This window comes from Micromys minutus, assembly GCF_963924665.1.
Source record: "Micromys minutus genome assembly, chromosome: 4".
In the NCBI taxonomy this organism is placed as follows: domain Eukaryota; kingdom Metazoa; phylum Chordata; class Mammalia; order Rodentia; family Muridae; genus Micromys; species Micromys minutus.
Window position 1 is genome coordinate 24,617,626 of NC_137973.1, and position 18,557 is coordinate 24,636,182.

The window sequence follows — 18,557 nt, forward strand, 5'->3', positions numbered from 1 at the left end:
AGTCGGCCGGCTAAACCAATCCGTTTCTGGAAAGGGTGGGAGCTGGGCGAGGTCCCTGCCATCCTGCCCCAGGAGCTGTGGCAGACCGAGGCTGGAAGTCGGCTTGCCCAGGAGGTCCGTGGAGTCCCGGAGCCCGCTGCCGCCCCCTCGGGCACTCTGGGGCGCTCCCAGGACTTCCACTCCGCTTCCCCTCGGGACTGTCCGGCCTCTGGATCTGTTGTGTTCAGAATCCTAGGTCAATTTCTCCCTCTGGATGGCCCCCTGAGGCTGCCCTGCTCCTGTCTGCATCTCTGTTGCAATCTGTCTCTGGATCACACTGAGGCTGTCTCCAGCTGCCTGACACAGGCTTTGTTTCCTCTGATCCGAAATTCTTTTCTATCTCCCGCTGTCTCTGTTTGAGATTTCTAACTCCTTTGCCCTTGTGAGCCCCCTCCACATTGGAACCTGGGTCTACACCCTTCTCTGTCCCTGGAGGACTCCTAGAAGACAATCAGGGCTGAGGTCATGGCAGTGCCTGCTCTGTGGCCCTTGCTTATGAGCCTGCTGTTCTTGGGACCTGGCCTGGACACACTAGAGGGTGAGTCCCCAGCAATATGCTTCCAACCCCCATCTCCCTCCAGAACACCTAGACTTAGTCTTTGGTTGTTTGATTTTGGTATCTCAAGACAGGGTTTCTCTGTGCAGCCTTGGCTGTCCTAAAAATCCATCTGTAGACCACAATGGCCTTGAACATAGAGATCCACCCACCTACGCCTCCCAAGGGCAGAGATTAAAGGTGTAGAGCTCCACTGCTGATTTCTAGTTAGTCTTTATCGGAACATGAAGACTAGGGTTAGCTCTCAGAAGGACTTTTCGCCAGACAGAATGGTTATACGAAGAGGTTTGTTTTGTTTTGTTTTTCCTCTCTCAGCTCCCTAAGAGGTTAAGGAGTTAGAAATGGAGCAAACAGATGCTCTCCAACTCACTGTTGTTTGTGAAACTGTGATCCCAGTAAAATCTGAGTTTAAACCAAATGAGACAGAACTAGAGGTTGTTTCTAGAGCCCCCCAAATGATGAGAGGCAGGCGGGACCGACAGTGAAAACCAGGCACCATTAAGCAATTTGACTTATTGTGTGCAGTAGGCTCAGAGACTGGAGAGGCAGACCCAGGGCATGCGCTCTGGCACCCCAGGCTTTCATCTGTGTCCCCCACCCTGGGGGATCCACCCGCGGTGGGCAGGAGTGCCGCCTGAGAGAGGACTGCCTCTCCTCAGTAACTCGATGATTTTCCTCAGATTCACCAAAGGCATCCAAAGAGGAAATATTAAGTGTATCGATCCATTATCTAATCTGCCTTTGTCCTCCATACAGAGAGAGCTTGGGAACCCAGTACTCTGGGAAGGTGAAGGGTCTTAGGACGTTCTCCTAAGTGGGGGCTTCCAGGACCAAGGCACGACTCCCCTTCCTGTAAGGATTATACAAATGGACCATGATAAGGTGTCTCTTGAAAGGGGCCAGTCACAGAAGATTTGCAATGCATGATAATCTGCCTGAGCGCCCTTCCCCGGTTCCTTCTGTGCCAGGACACTGTACACCAGATGCTAGGCAGGAGCACAGTTGTCAGAATAAAGCATGTGCTCCCTGGGAGTCAGTGTTTGGTCAAGGAGCCCAGCTGTTGTTTCCCAGTGAAAATCTTCGTGGAGCTTGGCCTGAGGAAAGGCAGGGGTTAATCTGCAAAGGTCTTAGATTTGTTTTTCCAATGTCTCACATTAGGGGAGCTCTGGAGAGGCTGAGGCATGATGGGATGTGGAACCAGAGGGGAACCCCCCCCCCCCACCTGCCTCAAAGAGCCTAATTGGCTTCCATAGAGGGAACAGAAGTGTTTTTTCCTTCTCTTCTTTGTGTCTCTCTGTGTGTATGTGTGTGTGTGTGTGTACCTGCCTTGCCTGGTGTGTGCACAAGCGTGTGGGTGTGTGGGCACTCACACTTCCAACAGCTGACAGTCAAGCATAGACCACAGAGAGAAGGTATAGGAAGCCAGGCTTCCTGTCCTCCTCTCCATCCCAATCAGCTTTGACAAGTGCTAAGGCAGGGACTGGGCTGGCCGCTGGCCTGTATGGAAGAATGTGGGGTGTGGTACAAATGTGTGTGAGTGTGTGTGTGTGTGTGTGTGTGTGTGTGTGTGTGTGTAAGAGAGAGAGAGAGAGAGAGAGAGAGAGAGAGAGAGAGCAGAAGAGGGAGAGGGAGGGGGTAGAGAGATTTTGCTAGAGGACCAGATGAGAAGGGAGGAAGTAGACCTGAACAGAACATTACACTGAAGCTTTTAGACTTGCATCTTATACGAAGACCCTGCAAGCTCTCCTTGGAAGGAAGTGAGGCCAAGCATCCAACCCCTACAGGAAAAAGAGCCTGGAGGCTTTGGGCACAGAAAGACAAGTGGACTGGGTCCCAAAGGAAAGACTAGAGTTAGGACCTAGATGCTCATGGTATGTAGCCCCACCACCACCCAGAGGTTCCAATCCTGAACTGGGTAATGGGGATGTAAAACTCAGTTAGAGCAGCCAGAACCTTGAAGAGAGAGGTGGAGATGTAAGTAGCCTCGCTGGGCAGCACCACAGGAATTCCTGTGACTTGCTGCTGAATTAAGAGAAATTATGCCTGAGGAGGAAGTGACGCAGGGCCAGAGAGCTCTAGCAAGGACACTGGGCCCCGGGATCAGAGGCCAAAGACCTAAAGAGCCTTCCTAGGTTTGAGACCGGAGACCAGCTTGTCTCCACTCCAGAATGTCAGGCTGAGGGGGGGAACTGAGGGCCTCGGCTTTGGCAAAGAGAAACCATGGAATGTCCCTTCAAAAGCAAAAAAAAAAAACAATTTAGGTACCAGAGGGCTAGGTCCCTGGGGGCACAGACAGAAGTACTCAGTACTAAGTACTTCACACTCAGTACTCACTGCCTCCCAGGCACAGTTTGCCTTCATTTTCTCACCAAACACTCACCGAGCACCAAACTTGCCGTCGCACACTATGTGTGAACTAGGGTATAGCAGTGAGTTAAGCAAAAATTCCCGCCCTTCTGAGGCTTGCAAGCAACAAAATCAATAAACCAATTCTATGTTGAGAGTTATAGGGAAGTGGGGCGTGGTACGCACAGACTCCGGAGACAGAGGCAGGAGGACAGAGTTACTGGAGCTCCACAGTAAGACCCTGTCTCAAAAGGCCAGGGGCTGAGGACGCAGCTCTATGGTATGGCGTATGTACAGCCAGCATTGACCCCCAACAAAAGATCAGGGGGAGATAGTTTTAAGCAGAAACGTGGGAAAAGTCTTCACTGACGTGAAGGAACGGGGGAGCCATGTAAGGGATCGTGTTCTATCTACAGGGATAGAAGGCGCACAGACTCTGAGCCAGGAGTCTGACTGGCTTGTTTGAGAGCACAGCCTGATACTGCTCACTAAGTGTCCTCTTGCCAGCATGAATAGTGTCCCAACAGCGGAGCAGCCAGGACAGGGTTCTTGGTCTACTCATGTATCTGCCCGCATGTGCCTACAGTGTGCCCCAGCCTGGATATCCGCTCCGAGGTGACAGAGCTCCGTCGTCTGGAGAACTGCAGTGTGGTGGAAGGTCACCTGCAGATCCTTCTCATGTTTGCTGCCACCGGAGAGGATTTCCGAGGCCTCAGTTTCCCTCGCCTTACCCAGGTGACTGACTACCTGCTGTTGTTCCGAGTCTACGGCCTGGAGAGCCTTCGAGACCTCTTCCCCAACCTTGCTGTGATCCGAGGTGCGCGTCTCTTCCTGGGCTATGCGCTCATCATCTTTGAGATGCCTCACCTAAGGGACATCGGTCTGCCATCGCTTGGGGCCGTGCTGCGTGGGGCTGTTCGAGTGGAGAAGAACCAGGAACTCTGCCATCTCTCCACCATTGACTGGGGTCTGCTGCAGCCTGCACCTGGTGCCAACCACATTGTAGGGAACAAGCTGGATGAGGAGTGTGCTGACGTGTGCCCTGGTGTGCTGGGTGCCGCTGGTGAGCCCTGTGCAAGGACCAACTTCGGTGGGCACACTGACTACAGGTGCTGGACCTCCAGCCACTGTCAGAGAGGTGGGTACTTACACAGAATATGGCTGAAGCCACAGAGAGGCGGGGCTGGGAGAGGGTGGGGCTGGACTTCACTGTTCCACATTGTGTTATTTGTTCATTTGAGACAATATATCATATAGTCTAGGCTGGCCTAAAACCTGACATGTGGCAGAGGTTGGCTTTGAACACCTAATTCCTCTGTCTCTGTCTCTGTCTCCTAAGTGCTGAGTTTACCTGGCTTGCTGCCATTGTTTTTAAATCTTTACCCTCATTATCCCATTTTCCAAGAAAGGAAACTGAAGCTCCCAGAAACTAAATAATTGATGTGGCATCAGGCAGGCATAGAGTAGGGAAGGAGGGGGTTTGGGAAGAGGGTAGACACAGCGGACAGATGTCAGCCCAATAAACTGTCTTCGGGAGCAGCAGCCAAGGATACAGCCAGGTGGCCTGGGCTCACCTCTGTGCCTGTGTCCTCACAGCTGGGATAGAGAGGGTGGAACCCACACAGCCTGAGAGCAGAGCCAGGACCGTGGTATCAGTGCACGGGGCCTGGCCCCAGGTGATCAGACTGGAAGCAGTGAGATGTGGAGATGGGATGCTAAGGACAGAAAGGAAGAGGAAGAGATGCAAAGACCAGACCAGGCCAAGCTGTGACCTAGGGAGTACACTCCCATTTATGGAGGCAAAAGGAAAGCAGTGTAGAAAGCGGGGAGGGGAACCTTCCAGAAGCCCTAGCCCCAGAGTCTTTCCCATGCAGCTCAAGGTCTGCGCCCCTCACCTCCAGCCTCATCCAGACAGGAGAATAACCTGATCCCTGCTGTATCAGCAGTGAGCTGCCTCCCTGTTGGCTGTAAACACAGCTGCTGCATGGCCTCTTAATTTGTGTACCATGTCAACAGGCCCTGGCTGGACCTACCTTGCCCTGGCCTAGCTGATCAGGAGTGGCCAGCTGGTTCCCCCTGGCACCATCCCAAGCCACCACAGGGCAGCCTAGACAGGACAGCAGGATGCAGAGCCGCAGCCCTGATGGACAAGGTCACCACTCCATCCTGAGTTCTGAGACAATTTTTTTTTCTGAGTCTCTCTCTGTGTATAGTCTAGGCTGGACTAGAAGCCTCCATGTAGATCAGGCTAGCCCCAAACTCAGAGATCCACCAGCTTCTGCTTCCCAAATGCTGGGATTCAAGGCATGTAACACAGCACAGCTTGAGTTCTGAACTCTCAAGGAGGCGTTGTGGGAGGTGGAGCATAGAGAGAGAGGACCCAATCGTCTACCGGTGCAACGAAAGTCAGGAAAGTAATCTGGTGCTGAGAATGTGACCTCAAGATGGGGCGCACCAGAATTGGAAAGGGACATCACTGATGGGTTGCCGAGGGGCAGGTAAGATATAATGTCCTCTGCCCGCAGTGTGTCCCTGTCCCCGTGGGCTGGCCTGCACAGCAGGTGGTGAGTGCTGCCACAGTGAATGTCTGGGGGGCTGCAGCCAACCTGAAGACCCTCGAGCCTGTGTAGCTTGCCGTCACCTCTACTTCCAAGGGGTCTGCCTCCGGGCCTGCCCTCCCGGCACCTACCAGTATGAATCTTGGCGCTGTGTCACCGCGGAGCTCTGTGGTCATCTGCGTGAGGTTCCTGGACATGCCACCGCCTTTGGCATCTACGAGGGCAGCTGCCTGGCTCAGTGCCCCCCAGGCTTCACCCGTAATGGCAGCAGGTGAGGGGGATACCCTTGGGGTGGTCTGAAGGTCCGTGCAGTCTTATGGGTCCAAGGCTTAAACTGTCCGATTGTCCTGCCAGCATTTTCTGCCATAAGTGCGAGGGACTGTGCCCCAAAGAGTGCAAGGTTGGGACAAAGACCATCGACTCTGTTCAAGCCACACAGGACCTAGTGGGTTGCACCCATGTGGAGGGGAGCCTCATCCTCAACCTTCGCCAAGGCTGTCAGTACTCTTCCCGGCCACGCCCTCCCTAACCACGCCCTCCCTTCCCGGCCACGCCCTCCCTAACCACGCCCTCCCTCCCAGCTGCATCCCTTGCATGGTTCTCCGTGTTATCCCTCTGTTCCTACCTCCTTTGTCCCTCCAGCTCCCTTCCCTGTGGACCCACCACCTCCCCTGGCCCTGCTCCAGTCCTATCTTTCTCATCCCCAGACAATCTGGAGCCAGAGCTTCAACACAACCTGGGACTGGTTGAGACCATCACGGGCTTCCTCAAAATCAAGCACTCTTTTGCACTCGTGACCCTGGGCTTTTTCAAGAACCTCAAACTAATCCGGGGAGATTCCATGGTGGATGGGTAAGGGGGTCACAAATCAGGCTGACCAGCCCCCCTTTTCCCCAACATTCTCGAAACAGTGGTGAAGAGAAAGGGCTCTGAAATTAGTGTGCTAGCTATGTGCATTTGGGGAGGTTGCTTGGGTTCTCTGGTCCTGAGTTTTTCCGTCTGTAAAATGAAGCTTGTGTTCTAGAACGCCAGTTGTTACTTATGCCGTTGTATGCGAAGTGTGATAAACAGTGACTAGAACCCAGTGCAGGCAATAGAGTTTCAGGCTGTTCCATGAGGATGGGGGGTGACTGTATCACCTGACACCTCAGCTGTCAGAATGAACCTGCCTGGGCGTAAAACAGTTCCTACCGCCCAGCCAAGGAGGTCTGCTCACAAAGTAGCCAGTGCTTTTCAAAAGAAAAAGAAGTTGAAATTGTCAAAATCAGTCAAGTGGTTCCCTACGGCTTCTTCTTCTGTCTCCTGGCATATTATCCTGACCCCCCTAGGGGTGCTCACAAGCTGGCCGGGCATAGCTTCTGTGTCCCCCACAGCCAGTGCACAGTTAAAGTGAGATGAAAAGAGGAAGAGGCAGTCAAACAGCTAACCCCACTTAACACGGGCACAGACGGCAGAGAGAGGGTGGGTGAAGGTCAGGGCGTCACACTGCTGGCCAGTTGCACAGGAGGAGTGTCCCTGAGCCCCCTCTGGTCAGTGCCACAAAGGGGTGTCCCAGAGCCCCTTCGTGAATGTGAGTGAACTGCAGATTGTGCCTGTGCCCAGTGCAGCCTCTGCAGGAGAACCTATGAGCCAGTCCCTGGCTGCCAGAGCCCCTGTCACTTTGCACAGCAAGGCTCCTGCTTTCTCCAGGAACTACACTCTCTACGTGTTGGACAACCAGAACCTGCAACAGTTAGGGTCCTGGGTGGCCGCGGGGCTCACCATTCCTGTAGGCAAAATATACTTTGCCTTCAACCCACGCCTCTGCTTGGAGCACATATACCAACTGGAGGAGGTGACCGGAACCAGAGGCCGACAGAGCAAAGCTGAAATCAACCCCCGGACCAATGGAGATCGAGCTGCCTGTAAGACCCTGCCCAACCCCAAGTGTGCACACAGGGCAAAACACACACACACACACACACACACACACACGAACACGAATGCACTCGTGACTCATGCACACACACATGTGCATTAAAATATCGGGGGTATCAACCAAGGCGGAGAGCAGCAGTGGGGTTGGGGTGAACGCAAGCAGGAACCTGCCTGCAGAAGGTGCTTTTCTTTTGCTTGCTCAGGCCAGACTCGCACTCTGCGCTTTGTGTTCAACCTGACGGAGGAGGACCGCATCCTACTGCGCTGGGAGCGCTATGAGCCGCTGGAGGCCCGTGACCTGCTCAGCTTCATCGTCTACTACAAGGAGTCGTAAGTAGAAAGTAGTGGTGCCAAATGGAGGGACCTAGTTTCCTTCCTTCCTTTTCTTTTCTTTTTTTCTTCTTTCTTTTTTAGTGGTGTGTGTGTGTGTGTGTGTGTGTGTGTGTGTGTGTGTGTGTGTTGGGGCGGGTTCTCACTATGTAAACTAGCCCCCAGCTCTCAAAGATTCTCTGCCTCGACCCAAGCCTCCAAGAATGCTGGGATTCCAGGCTTGTGTGCTAAGCAGTGTCGGATTATTTTCAAGACCAAGGGGGTGAGAGCTTAGTCTAGCAGGGCTAGGGAGAGCCAGAAAGCTAGGACCCCTGAGTCATATGCAGCCTGAATCTGTCTCACCTTGTTTGGTCCTCCATTGCCTCAGTTTCCCCTCACCAAATGAAATGAAGAGGGTGGCAGAGGTTTCTGAGAGCCCTGGAGATCATTCTGCTCGAAAAGCTAGGCTAATTAAGCCTCAATTCACTGTGCTAACTTCGCTGCTGACCACATGCCCTCACCCCAGCAGCGGTTTGGGAAGTACCCACTAATTTGGCCGTTTTTATGAGTATCTTTACCAGCATTTCATTAAAGCCTGCGGAAAGAGGAGGGGAGTCTCTCTCTCTCTCTCTCTCTCTCTCTCTCTCTCTCTCTCTCGATAAGACAGTATCTCATCGTGTGGACCTGGCTGTCCTGGAACTCTTTATAGGTCAAACTGGCCTCAAACTTACAGAGATCCTCCTGCCTCTGCCTCCCAAGTGCTGGGATGAAAAGCATGGGCCACCCCTACCCAGCCCTTCCTTTTTAATTGTGTCTCAAACTCAAAACTCATCTTCCTACTTTCAACTCCCGAGTGCTGGGGTTACCGAGGTGCCCACCATACCCTGTTTATGTGGTGCTGAGGATTAAACTCGAGGCGTTACACCTGTCAGTCAAACACTACCAATGGAGCTATACTCCAGGCCAGAAGGAGCTAATGCTTTGGAGAGACTGGATGGCCTTATCAGAGGGAAGCCACAAGAAGGACTTCTCCCAAAACTAATTAAAATTCAACCACAGATCTCCCAGTTAAGCCTTTTAGCACAATCCTATGAAAACCATGAAGGAAGACAGGGTTTTTCTGTTCTGGCTGTCCTAATACCCACTCTGTAAACCAGGCTAGTCTCGAACTCAGTGACTTTGCTTCCCAAGTGCTAGGATTAAAGGCATGAAGTACCACAGCCTGCTGAGAAATGGACTTTTGATACTTGTGGGGGTAGAAAACGCTGTTCTTGGTAAACAGAGTCTGAACTACTTATGTGGGAGGTAGTGCCTGCAAAGCTAAACTGAGAGGGTTTATTGCACCATCTCAGGGTCTGGCTGGAAATAGGTAGGGAGCCCACAGAAACAGGGTGCTCAGCTGGCCTAGGCTCTTTTCAGTCTCAATAGCAGGAGAGTGACTAGTATACGGGTGTGGGAAGTGTGTGAAATACGGATTCCTGGGCGGTCTGAGTTGGTTAATGTCAGGCAATACCTATGAACCTGCATTTCTACTAAGCTCCTAACTGATGTTGAAGCTGACGGCTCATGGGCCACACTTCAAGGAGTTACCAACAGGGGTAGCAGTGTGAGTGGCTCCCCATCTACGTTCATGCATGCAGCTTACATCATGCACAGCTATACACAGCTGTGTCTAGATGCTAAGGGCAAAGAACCCTGGGCTTCTCCAGGAAGCCCCTTCCCCAGCATCTCTGTTTTATAGTATGGCTGTTGTGTGCCCCCTCAGGGGCCGACACTGAGAATCCTGGCCCTATTCTGGCTCTGACCCAGACCTGCTCATGTGTCAAACCTCACAAGGCATTTCCCCTCACAGCACCTACTCTGCAACCCTCACGCCAGCTCCTGGACCGTCCCACTTCTGAGTCCCGACAAGAACAGGTCCTCAGACCTCTCCTCATCTCGCTCCCCCTGGCCCCATTCTGTCCATGGGGCCGGGGAAATGGCTCAGTGTTACCCACTTGCTGCACAAGCATGAGGGCCTTGAGCTCAGACCCCCAGCACCCACATAAAAGTCAGCTGTGGCAGTGTGCATCTGTCTGTCACACCAGCACTGAAGGACAGACAGAAAGATCCTGGGAGCTCACTGGCCAGGGATAAACTGAAAAAAAAAAAGTGCCAGGTTCAGTGAGGGACTCTATCTCAAAACATAAGGTATCGAGTGATTGACAAAAGAATGTCAACACCAACCTCTGGTCTCCACACACACCAGCACCAGTGAGAACATCCTTATATATGCACCATCACACATGCACACACACACCTGCATGTACATGCACATGCACGTACACACACACTTTTTTTTTGTCCGTGGCTCAGCATAATTCTATTCTCTGCCTCCCATCAAAGAAATAGATATTATGAGCATGGATGTAATACTTCAAAACTTGCTGAGTGACATCTTCCACACGGTCCTTTCTTTGCTCAGGAGCCAGCACTCCTGAAGCCTATGGTGTCTCTTCAAGGCCTGCCTCTGGCCTAATCCCCAAAGACAGAGGCAGGTGAATCTCTGTGAGTTCGAGGCCAGCCTGGTCTACATAGAGAGTTCCAGGATGACATGAAAGCTAGGAGCCCATTTCTATAAAGGTGTTTCTAGAAGCATGTGCAGAACTGTGCCTATATCTAGGAGGTTCGTAGACTTCCAAGTCCATGCAGGGGCGTGTGTAAAACATTCTGCTCCTTGGGTGTGAGCTCATTGGTACAGGCTAATCCCAGCAAACTCTCTGGAGGACAAAGCAGAAAATGGGCAGGTTCCAGACTAGACTGAGCTACTTAGAAATACTCTCTAAAACAGAATAAAGCAAAACCAAAATAGTCTGTACTGTCCTCGGCAAGAGAGAGATCTCCCAGTCCTGGCTCCAGGTCACCTCACTAGAGATGACAACAATCTGTTTGTTTGCCCCCATAACCACTTTCTAGGTTCTTTTGAAAATATAATTCAAACATTTTAGGGCTCTTTTCATTAGGACAAAATCTCAATAATTCCTATTGTAATATGTGGCCAAGATCATAAGCCATACACTATGGGTGAATTGGCTGGGATAACAACTGTGCTCACGTACATAGTTGGGAAATGGCTTTGACAGCCCTGAGTCATCATCGAGCTGGTGTGTGTGTGTGTGTGTGTGTGTGTGTGTGTGTGTGTGTGGACTAGAGCTTGGAGATCCCCCAGCACTGGGAATGGGGTGTCCAGCCCATTCCAGAATGCCACAGAACACGTGGGTCCAGATGCCTGTGGAACCCAGAGCTGGAATCTGTTGGACGTGGAACTACCCCTCAGCCGCACCCAGGAACCGGGGGTGACCCTAGCCCCCCTAAAGCCCTGGACACAGTATGCTGTGTTTGTGCGAGCCATCACACTGACCACCGCTGAGGACAGCCCCCATCAGGGAGCCCAGAGCCCCATTGTCTACCTACGAACACTGCCTGCAGGTGAGCTGAAGGCTCTAGAATGAGACGCCTAAATCCTAGTGAGGGAGATAGAAGCACGTGGGTGCCAGACACAGAGAGGTCAGAGCACCCTAGCGGACAGGGCTCCTTTCACACTACAAAGAATTGGGCCATTCCCTGAGCCTCAGGGGAGGCTGGGGCTGGACTTGTGCTAGCTGAGTGAATCAGGCCAGGGAAGGATCTAGAATACTGAAGGATGACCTTCTTCATAGTAATATTGTCTCCCCAGGATTGGGTCCAGGGTCAGCTGAAAGAGGGTTTACCTGCCACAGAAATCCTATTTTCTGAAACAGCGAAAGGATAGAATGGTTTCTAGGGAAGGAAGGCTCTGGATAAGAGAGAGGGTGGATCTAGGCCGGCGGGGGGTGGGGGTGGGGGAGAAGGGATGAGAAGGGGAGGGGAGAGGGGAAAGAGGGAGAGAAGATCTCATTATTTGGAAGGGTCCCATCCCTGAGTGGCATTCTTTTCACAATCATAGCACCCACGGTGCCCCAAGATGTCATCTCCACCTCCAACTCCTCTTCACACCTCCTGGTGCGCTGGAAGCCGCCAGTCCAGCGCAATGGAAACATCACCTACTACCTGGTGCTGTGGCAGCGGCTAGCAGAGGATGGTGACCTCTACATCAACGACTACTGCCACCGCGGTGCGCAGAGGGTGCCTCAGGCCGGGGGAGGGGGTGGGGGGACACCAGGTAGTGACAGGTGGACCACTGCTCTGACTTCTCTCCTCCGCACCGTGGCCACAGGTCTGCGGCTGCCCAGCAGCAGCCATGACACACGCTTCGACCGTGAAGACCCGGCGCTGGAGGCTGAGCCGGAGCAAGGCTGCTGTCCCTGCCAGCACTCACCTCCTGGGCAGGCCCTGCCTGCACTGGAGGCGCAAGAGGTCACCTTCCAGAAAAAGTTTGAAAACTTCCTACACCATGCAATCACCATCCCCAAGTGCGACCTTGTTGGGAGGGCCTGAGGGGCGGTGCCTTGGAGAGGGTGGGACTTGGTGAGAGGAGCCTATTATGGTGTGGGCCTGGCCTTGGTGTGGGTGGGTTTGGAGGTGGGGCGAAGAGATACCGAGCGCCCGGAAGCTGAGAGGGTCCCCCGACCTCCCCAGGGCCCCATGGAAAGTGACATCCATCAACAAGAACCTCCTCCATAGGTGAGCTGGGGCAGGTGTGGGGATGGCGGGAGGGGCTCTAAGAACCGGCTTCACGCCTCGGACTATTTCCAGGGATTCGGAGAGGCACCGCCGGGAAGCTGGTCTTCTCAGACTAGGGAAAAACAACTCGGATTTTGAGATTCAAGAGGACAAGGTTCCGAGGGAGAGAGCGGTACTGAGCGGCTTGCGGCACTTCACAGAGTACAGGATTGACATCCATGCCTGCAACCACGCGGCGCACACTGTGGGTTGTAGCGCCGCCACCTTCGTCTTTGCCCGCACCATGCCACATAGTAGGTGCCCCCCCCCCCACGCCAGTCAGCGCTCTGTAACCAGCAGATCTGTCTTCCCACTAGTCTCAGGGTCTCGCTCTGGTCACCCTTCCTGATTCCCATGACTGTGGAAGTTCTCCGAACTTCCCAGTTTGGCTCAGTTTAGTCTGGGTTTGAACATGACCAAGAGGACCTGCTTGTGGACTATTTGCCAGATGCCCTCTCCTACAGGAGAGGCAGATGGCATCCCAGGGAAGGTGGCCTGGAAGGCAGCTGGCAAGAGCAGTGTCACCTTGCATTGGCTTGAGCCACCTGACCCCAATGGGCTCATCCTCAAGTATGAAATCAAGTACCGCCGCCTGGGAGAGGTAGGTCACCAGACACCCCTATCCCACTCTGGGTCTGCACCTCCATCCTTCTACCCAGCCTGCTGTCTGTGCTGCCCACAGGAGGCCACAGTGCTTTGTGTGTCTCGACTTCGATATGCCAAAGTTGGTGGGGTCCACCTGGCTCTGCTGCCTCCTGGAAACTACTCTGCTAAAGTTCGGGCCACCTCATTGGCTGGCAATGGCTCCTGGACTGATGCTGTTGCCTTCTTCATCACTGGTCCAGGTGAGGCAGACTTGCTTCCCAACCTGGTCTCTGTTCAGCATCAGCCCCAGCCATCACCATTCTCCAGTGTTGCCTGAGAAGCAGCTTCCATCCTGACCTGTGAATTCTCCCCACCAGAGGAAGAGGATACTGGGGGACTGCGTATACTCCTCACTGTCACCCCTGTGGGATTCATGCTGCTCGTGATGCTTGCCGCCCTTGGCTTCTTCTACAGCAAGAAGAGGTAGTGACAAGTCCTATTTCTGCCCCTATTTAGCCATCTCAGAGGGACAAAGCAGACAGAGGGTATTAGTTTAGATAGCAGAAATGACTTCCTTAAAGACAGTAACCCTTTCTCTGGAAGGCATGGAGGAGACATACCTCTTAACTAGGGTTACAACTCATCCTTTTTAACCTGGAAATGTCTTGTGTCCCGCGAAACTCCTTGGTGTGGGCACAGGGGGGGACTGTCGGTTCCCATGCACTTAGCTCAAGCAAGCAGGTTCTGCTGTGACAAGAGGAAGACAGGAACCCTAGTAAGTACTTGGACAGGTGTCATCATATGCCCCTGGGGTGAGCTCAAGAAGGCCCACAGAGAGAGGACCCCCTCTTTCCACTCCTGGCTTTACCTATCCCCAGCCTATTTGATCCCAGGACTGGTATCATGGTCAGCTTAGCAATGCCTGGGATGCCTCAGAGGTCAGGCCGACCAGAGCAATTGTGGTCAGCATCATCCTGGGGGTTCATTTTCCCCCTTGACCCATTACCTCCTGTTGCAGAAGCAGCATGTTGTACACATCCGTGAACCCAGAGTATTTCAGTGCATCCCACAGTAAGTCACGGGGGTGGGGGGGAGCAAGGGAGGCGGGAGCAGGGCAGCAGACTGGAGAAGGTGGCCTCGGGAACAGAGCCCTTCAGACCAGACGTCAAAGGGAGTCCTTGTCTGTGTAAAGCACACCTGAATGACACGGTAGCCTTTGGTGAAGAAACAACACCCTACTCTGATGGTCTGAGGGTGATGGCTAGGAAGACGACACAGTGTGGTGTGTGAAAGTGTTTACTCCCCAGGCATGAGCACTTGAGTCTGAATACTTAGCATCTACATAAACACTTGACATCTTTGTTGTCCATGCCTGCAACCCCAGTGCGGGTTGCTGAGACAGGCAAGGATCTCCCAGAGCTTGTTGCCACCCCCACCCCCAGCCAAGTCAAAGCATGGAGCCTCCAGATTCATGGGAGATTCTGTATCAGTGGAATAACTCAGCAGGTGCACCTGCACACCTGCAGACAACTCACACCACCAACTGCCTCTTCCAACAACAAACAACTGAAAGCTGAAGAGGTGGTTCGCCATTAAAATGTTTCCCACTGCAGCTAAGAGCATCCACTGCTCTTGCAGGGATTCTGGGTTCTAGCCCAGCACACACAGGGCTGCTCATAGCTGTATGTAATTCTGCCTCCAAGGATCTTATGCCTTCTTCTGGTCTTGAAGAGCACAGGTACACACGTGGCACACACACACACACACACACACACACACACACACACATACACACACACACAGGCAAAACACTCATGCACTTAAAGTATAAAAAGATAATAATTAAAATGTTTGCTGCACAAGGTGAGGATCACATCCAGATTGTTTGAATCCCCGGAAACGTCATAAATGCTAGGTGGGAATAGTCCACACAGGTAATTCCACCCTAAGAAGATGGAGACAGGTATCCCAGAACAAACTGGTTAGGACTAGGCATAATTGGTGAGCTGTGGTTTTGATTAGGTGTCCTTGCCTTGAAAGAACAAGGTGCAACACACACAAACACACACACACACACAAAATCAAGCAAGCAAAAAGAAATACCACCCTAGTTTAGAACTCACAGTTCACTGTTTTCTGTACCAGCATAAAACCGGCGTAACCGCCTTTACCCTGCCTTTATGTGAACCTGTAGTTACCAAAATCTTAAGGGATGTAGGGTCTTTAGAAAAGTAGTCCATAATGGCTTTAAGAAAAAAAAAAAGTCAAGAGTCAGATGAAGGCATGACAGAGATGCACCCCTCCCCCATCACACACCCCTTCTCAGTGTACGTCCCTGACGAGTGGGAGGTGCCTCGGGAGCAGATAGACATCATCCGGGAGCTGGGCCAAGGCTCTTTTGGAATGGTCTATGAGGGACTGGCACGTGGACTTGAGGCTGAAGAGGAGGCTACGCCTGTAGCCCTGAAGACAGTCAATGAGCTGGCCAGCGCTCGGGAACGCATGGAATTCCTCAAGGAAGCATCCGTCATGAAAGCATTCAAGTGCCACCATGTGGTAAGAGGAAAAGGGTCTGAAATGAGGTCAGGGCGTTATCCAGGTCAGGGCTGGGACGGTTGTTTAGAATCCTGATGGGAACAGAGGCGTGTCAAGAGCTGAGAAAGTCACGATCAGGGTATACTGCTGGGTGTCTGGAGAGTTGTTAGGGTCTTGGGGCCAAGTCATGAATAGCACCATAATCATGACTTGGCCCCAAGACCAATATATATATATATTCAGGGTTAAGGTCAGAGGAGCTGTTAGTTCAGGATTAGGGTTACACTCAAGTGTAATCAGGGTGGGCATCAGAGTTGGGCTATAATCACAGCAGGCTGAGGTTTTGTCCCCATGAATTGAAGAGGTAGGAGGAACTACAACAGAGGTCTCTGTCATCCTAGGTTCGTCTCCTGGGTGTGGTGTCTCAGGGCCAGCCAACTCTGGTCATCATGGAGTTAATGACCCGTGGGGACCTCAAGAGCCATCTCCGATCTCTGAGACCTGAGGCAGAGGTTGGAACAAGAAAGACCCTGAGCCATATGAGGCTGGGGAGTTGAGAAGAGTTGGGCACAATGTGGGTGCGGGGCAGTCCTTCACCAGCCCCTCTCTTGCCTGTAGAACAACCCCGGCCTCCCACAGCCAGAACTCAGCGACATGATTCAGATGGCTGGGGAGATTGCAGATGGCATGGCCTACCTTGCCGCCAAGAAGTTTGTCCACCGGGACCTGGCGGCCCGCAACTGCATGGTGTCCCAGGATTTCACCGTCAAAATTGGTGGTACAGCGGGTACTAGGTGGATGAGGGAGGTCTGAAGGTAGAGAGGTCTCCCTAAGCTAGCCATAGGAGACCAGGCCTGGCTCTCAGGCTCAACAGGCAAGTCCCCAAGCCCCGTCTCTCCATTTCCATGTCTAAGATAAGGGATGACCTCCGAGATCCTTTGAGCTCACACATCCCAGAATGCCTAGAAACTGGATGTAGAAAGGCTCAGGGACTGTGACTCGAATGTCCCGAAATTCTTACTTTCCAGACTTTGGAATGACTCGGGATGTATACGAGACGGACTATTACCGCAAGGGTGAAAAGGGGTTACTGCCTGTGCGCTGGATGGCCCCTGAGTCCCTCAAAGATGGAATCTTCACCACTCACTCAGATGTCTGGTAGGGCTTGGAGGGAGCAGAGGGTTGCAGGGATGTACAGTGGTATCTGGGAAGGTGCCAAGGAGCCCAGAGGGTGCTAGATTCAGGCCATCTTTCATGTGCTCCAGGTCCTTTGGTGTGGTGCTCTGGGAGATTGTGACCCTGGCTGAACAACCATACCAGGGCCTATCAAATGAGCAGGTGCTGAAATTTGTCATGGATGGCGGAGTTCTAGAGAAGCTGGAGGACTGTCCCATCCAGCTGTGAGTTATCTTGCTGTCTGATCTTCCCTCCTTCATCCCTGCACTGTGCTCACTGCCCTTGGTTCTGACTTCACTCCTCCAAAGCATCTACATCACTGACTCCCACCAATTCTTTAATTCTTTGTCCGTTTGGATTTGGGCTTTTTTTTTTTTTTTTTTTTTTTTTTTTTTTTTTTAGGGAGGATTTTTGAGATAGGATTTCCTCTGTGTAGCCCTAGCTGTTCTGGAGCTCACTCAGTAGACCAGGCTGGCCTCGAACTCACAGAGATCCACCTGCCTCTGCCTCCCGAGTCCTTGGATTAAATGCATGTGCCACCAGGGCTGAGCTACTCCCAGTTCTTAACTTACCTACTTTCCTCATTTTTACCTCTGACCCCTTCCTTCCACCAGATGATACTGTAGTGTGGGAGGCAGGGGTCTGTCTTTCTGGCATCCCTTTAACCCCACCTCACCCCACCAGACAGGAGCTGATGAGACGCTGCTGGCAGCATAGCCCACGCCTGCGCCCAACTTTCATCCACATCCTGGATTGCATACAGGATGAACTTCGGCCCTCTTTCCGGCTCTGTTCCTTCTATCACAGCCCAGAGTGCCAGCGGGGCCAGACCTCCTTGCTGCCTGCTGAGGCAGAGCCTGACTCCCCACCAACCTTAAATGGAGCTTCAAACCATAGTCCCCCAAATGGGGACCCAGGACACTGAAGGGTCAACCTTTCCCCACCTGACTGGCCTCCCACGGGCAGAGAAGGCAGAACCCAACCTTTGTGGCCGGCTGCTCCCCTGTCACCCCGAGTACCCCTCAGATGGGTCAAGAATTAGCTCAGCACTAGCAGAGAGCAGGTTCCAGAAAGGGAGACATCTGAACTCAAAAATGATACCTCGCAGACTCACAGAGACAGCCTGTGGGAGATCATGAGAGGCTGCAGCAGGAGGGACTCTCAGGCCTCAGGGCAGGCGTGTCCTGCCCTCAGAGAGAAACACTGGTCAGGATGAGAAGGCTAGTCCACTGGAGACAAGGTCCAGAGACACGCCCCTCCAACTTCTGCTGGTCAACAGCTTGAAAGTGAATTGGGTGGCCAGAGGCAGGCCTGGAGGTCTCTTCTCAGGCCTAGACACAAGAATCCCTTCTTCCCTGTGGTCAGCTCCTCCACTCTGCCTCACATACCAGGACAAAGCAGGAACCCTAGGACCCTGAGCAAGTGGGTCCCAAACATGGCTCGCACTTGTCTCCCCCTGCTCTACCCAGGGATCTCAAGCTTGGTGCTTCTCCTTTTGCTTCAAGGACATCCCTTGATGCACAGTCTCCTCCTTTCCAGTTGTCCCCCGGATTGCTAGCCCTGGATGCTAGGGTCGTGAGAGCCTTGTCTCCCTCTCTCTGTTCCCCCACGCAGTCTCTCTGGGGAAGACTGGAGAAAACTCAATAAATACCGAGGTCTGTTTGTATCTGGTCCCAGGCCACCCATTATCTCTCCGTCTATACAGTGTTGACACTGGATAGACTTCCTCTCTCTTTCCTAAGGCAATAATGGATGGAAAAAAAAAAAAAACCCTACTATGAAACATTGCCTCTGCAAGGACCCCAGCAGCTAGAGTTGCCGTGACAGTGACACAGAGCAATCTTGTCATTATGGTA

The 18,557-nt window shown here is 52.7% G+C and overlaps 1 protein-coding gene and 1 pseudogene across 2 annotated transcripts in view; one reads left to right on the forward strand and one right to left on the reverse strand.

Annotated features, from left to right (window-relative positions):
* LOC308419637 (nucleophosmin-like) overlaps positions 1 to 18,557 on the reverse strand; it is a 506,796-nt pseudogene that overhangs the window by 391,142 nt on the left and 97,097 nt on the right. The gene's annotated exons all lie outside the window — the stretch shown is intronic.
* Positions 505 to 17,626, forward strand: INSRR (insulin receptor related receptor; the record flags this gene model as incomplete). The annotated part of the gene is made up of 22 exons (XM_080915681.1): positions 505 to 577; positions 3,528 to 4,079; positions 5,467 to 5,770; positions 5,854 to 5,996; positions 6,207 to 6,351; positions 7,189 to 7,403; positions 7,620 to 7,746; positions 10,955 to 11,193; positions 11,690 to 11,857; positions 11,960 to 12,155; positions 12,322 to 12,366; positions 12,439 to 12,659; positions 12,870 to 13,006; positions 13,088 to 13,250; positions 13,368 to 13,473; positions 14,009 to 14,061; positions 15,317 to 15,546; positions 15,927 to 16,037; positions 16,144 to 16,303; positions 16,554 to 16,683; positions 16,791 to 16,925; positions 17,386 to 17,626. The coding sequence occupies 22 exons, from the start codon at positions 505 to 507 to the stop codon at positions 17,624 to 17,626; spliced, it is 3,894 nt and encodes a 1,297-aa protein (XP_080771807.1).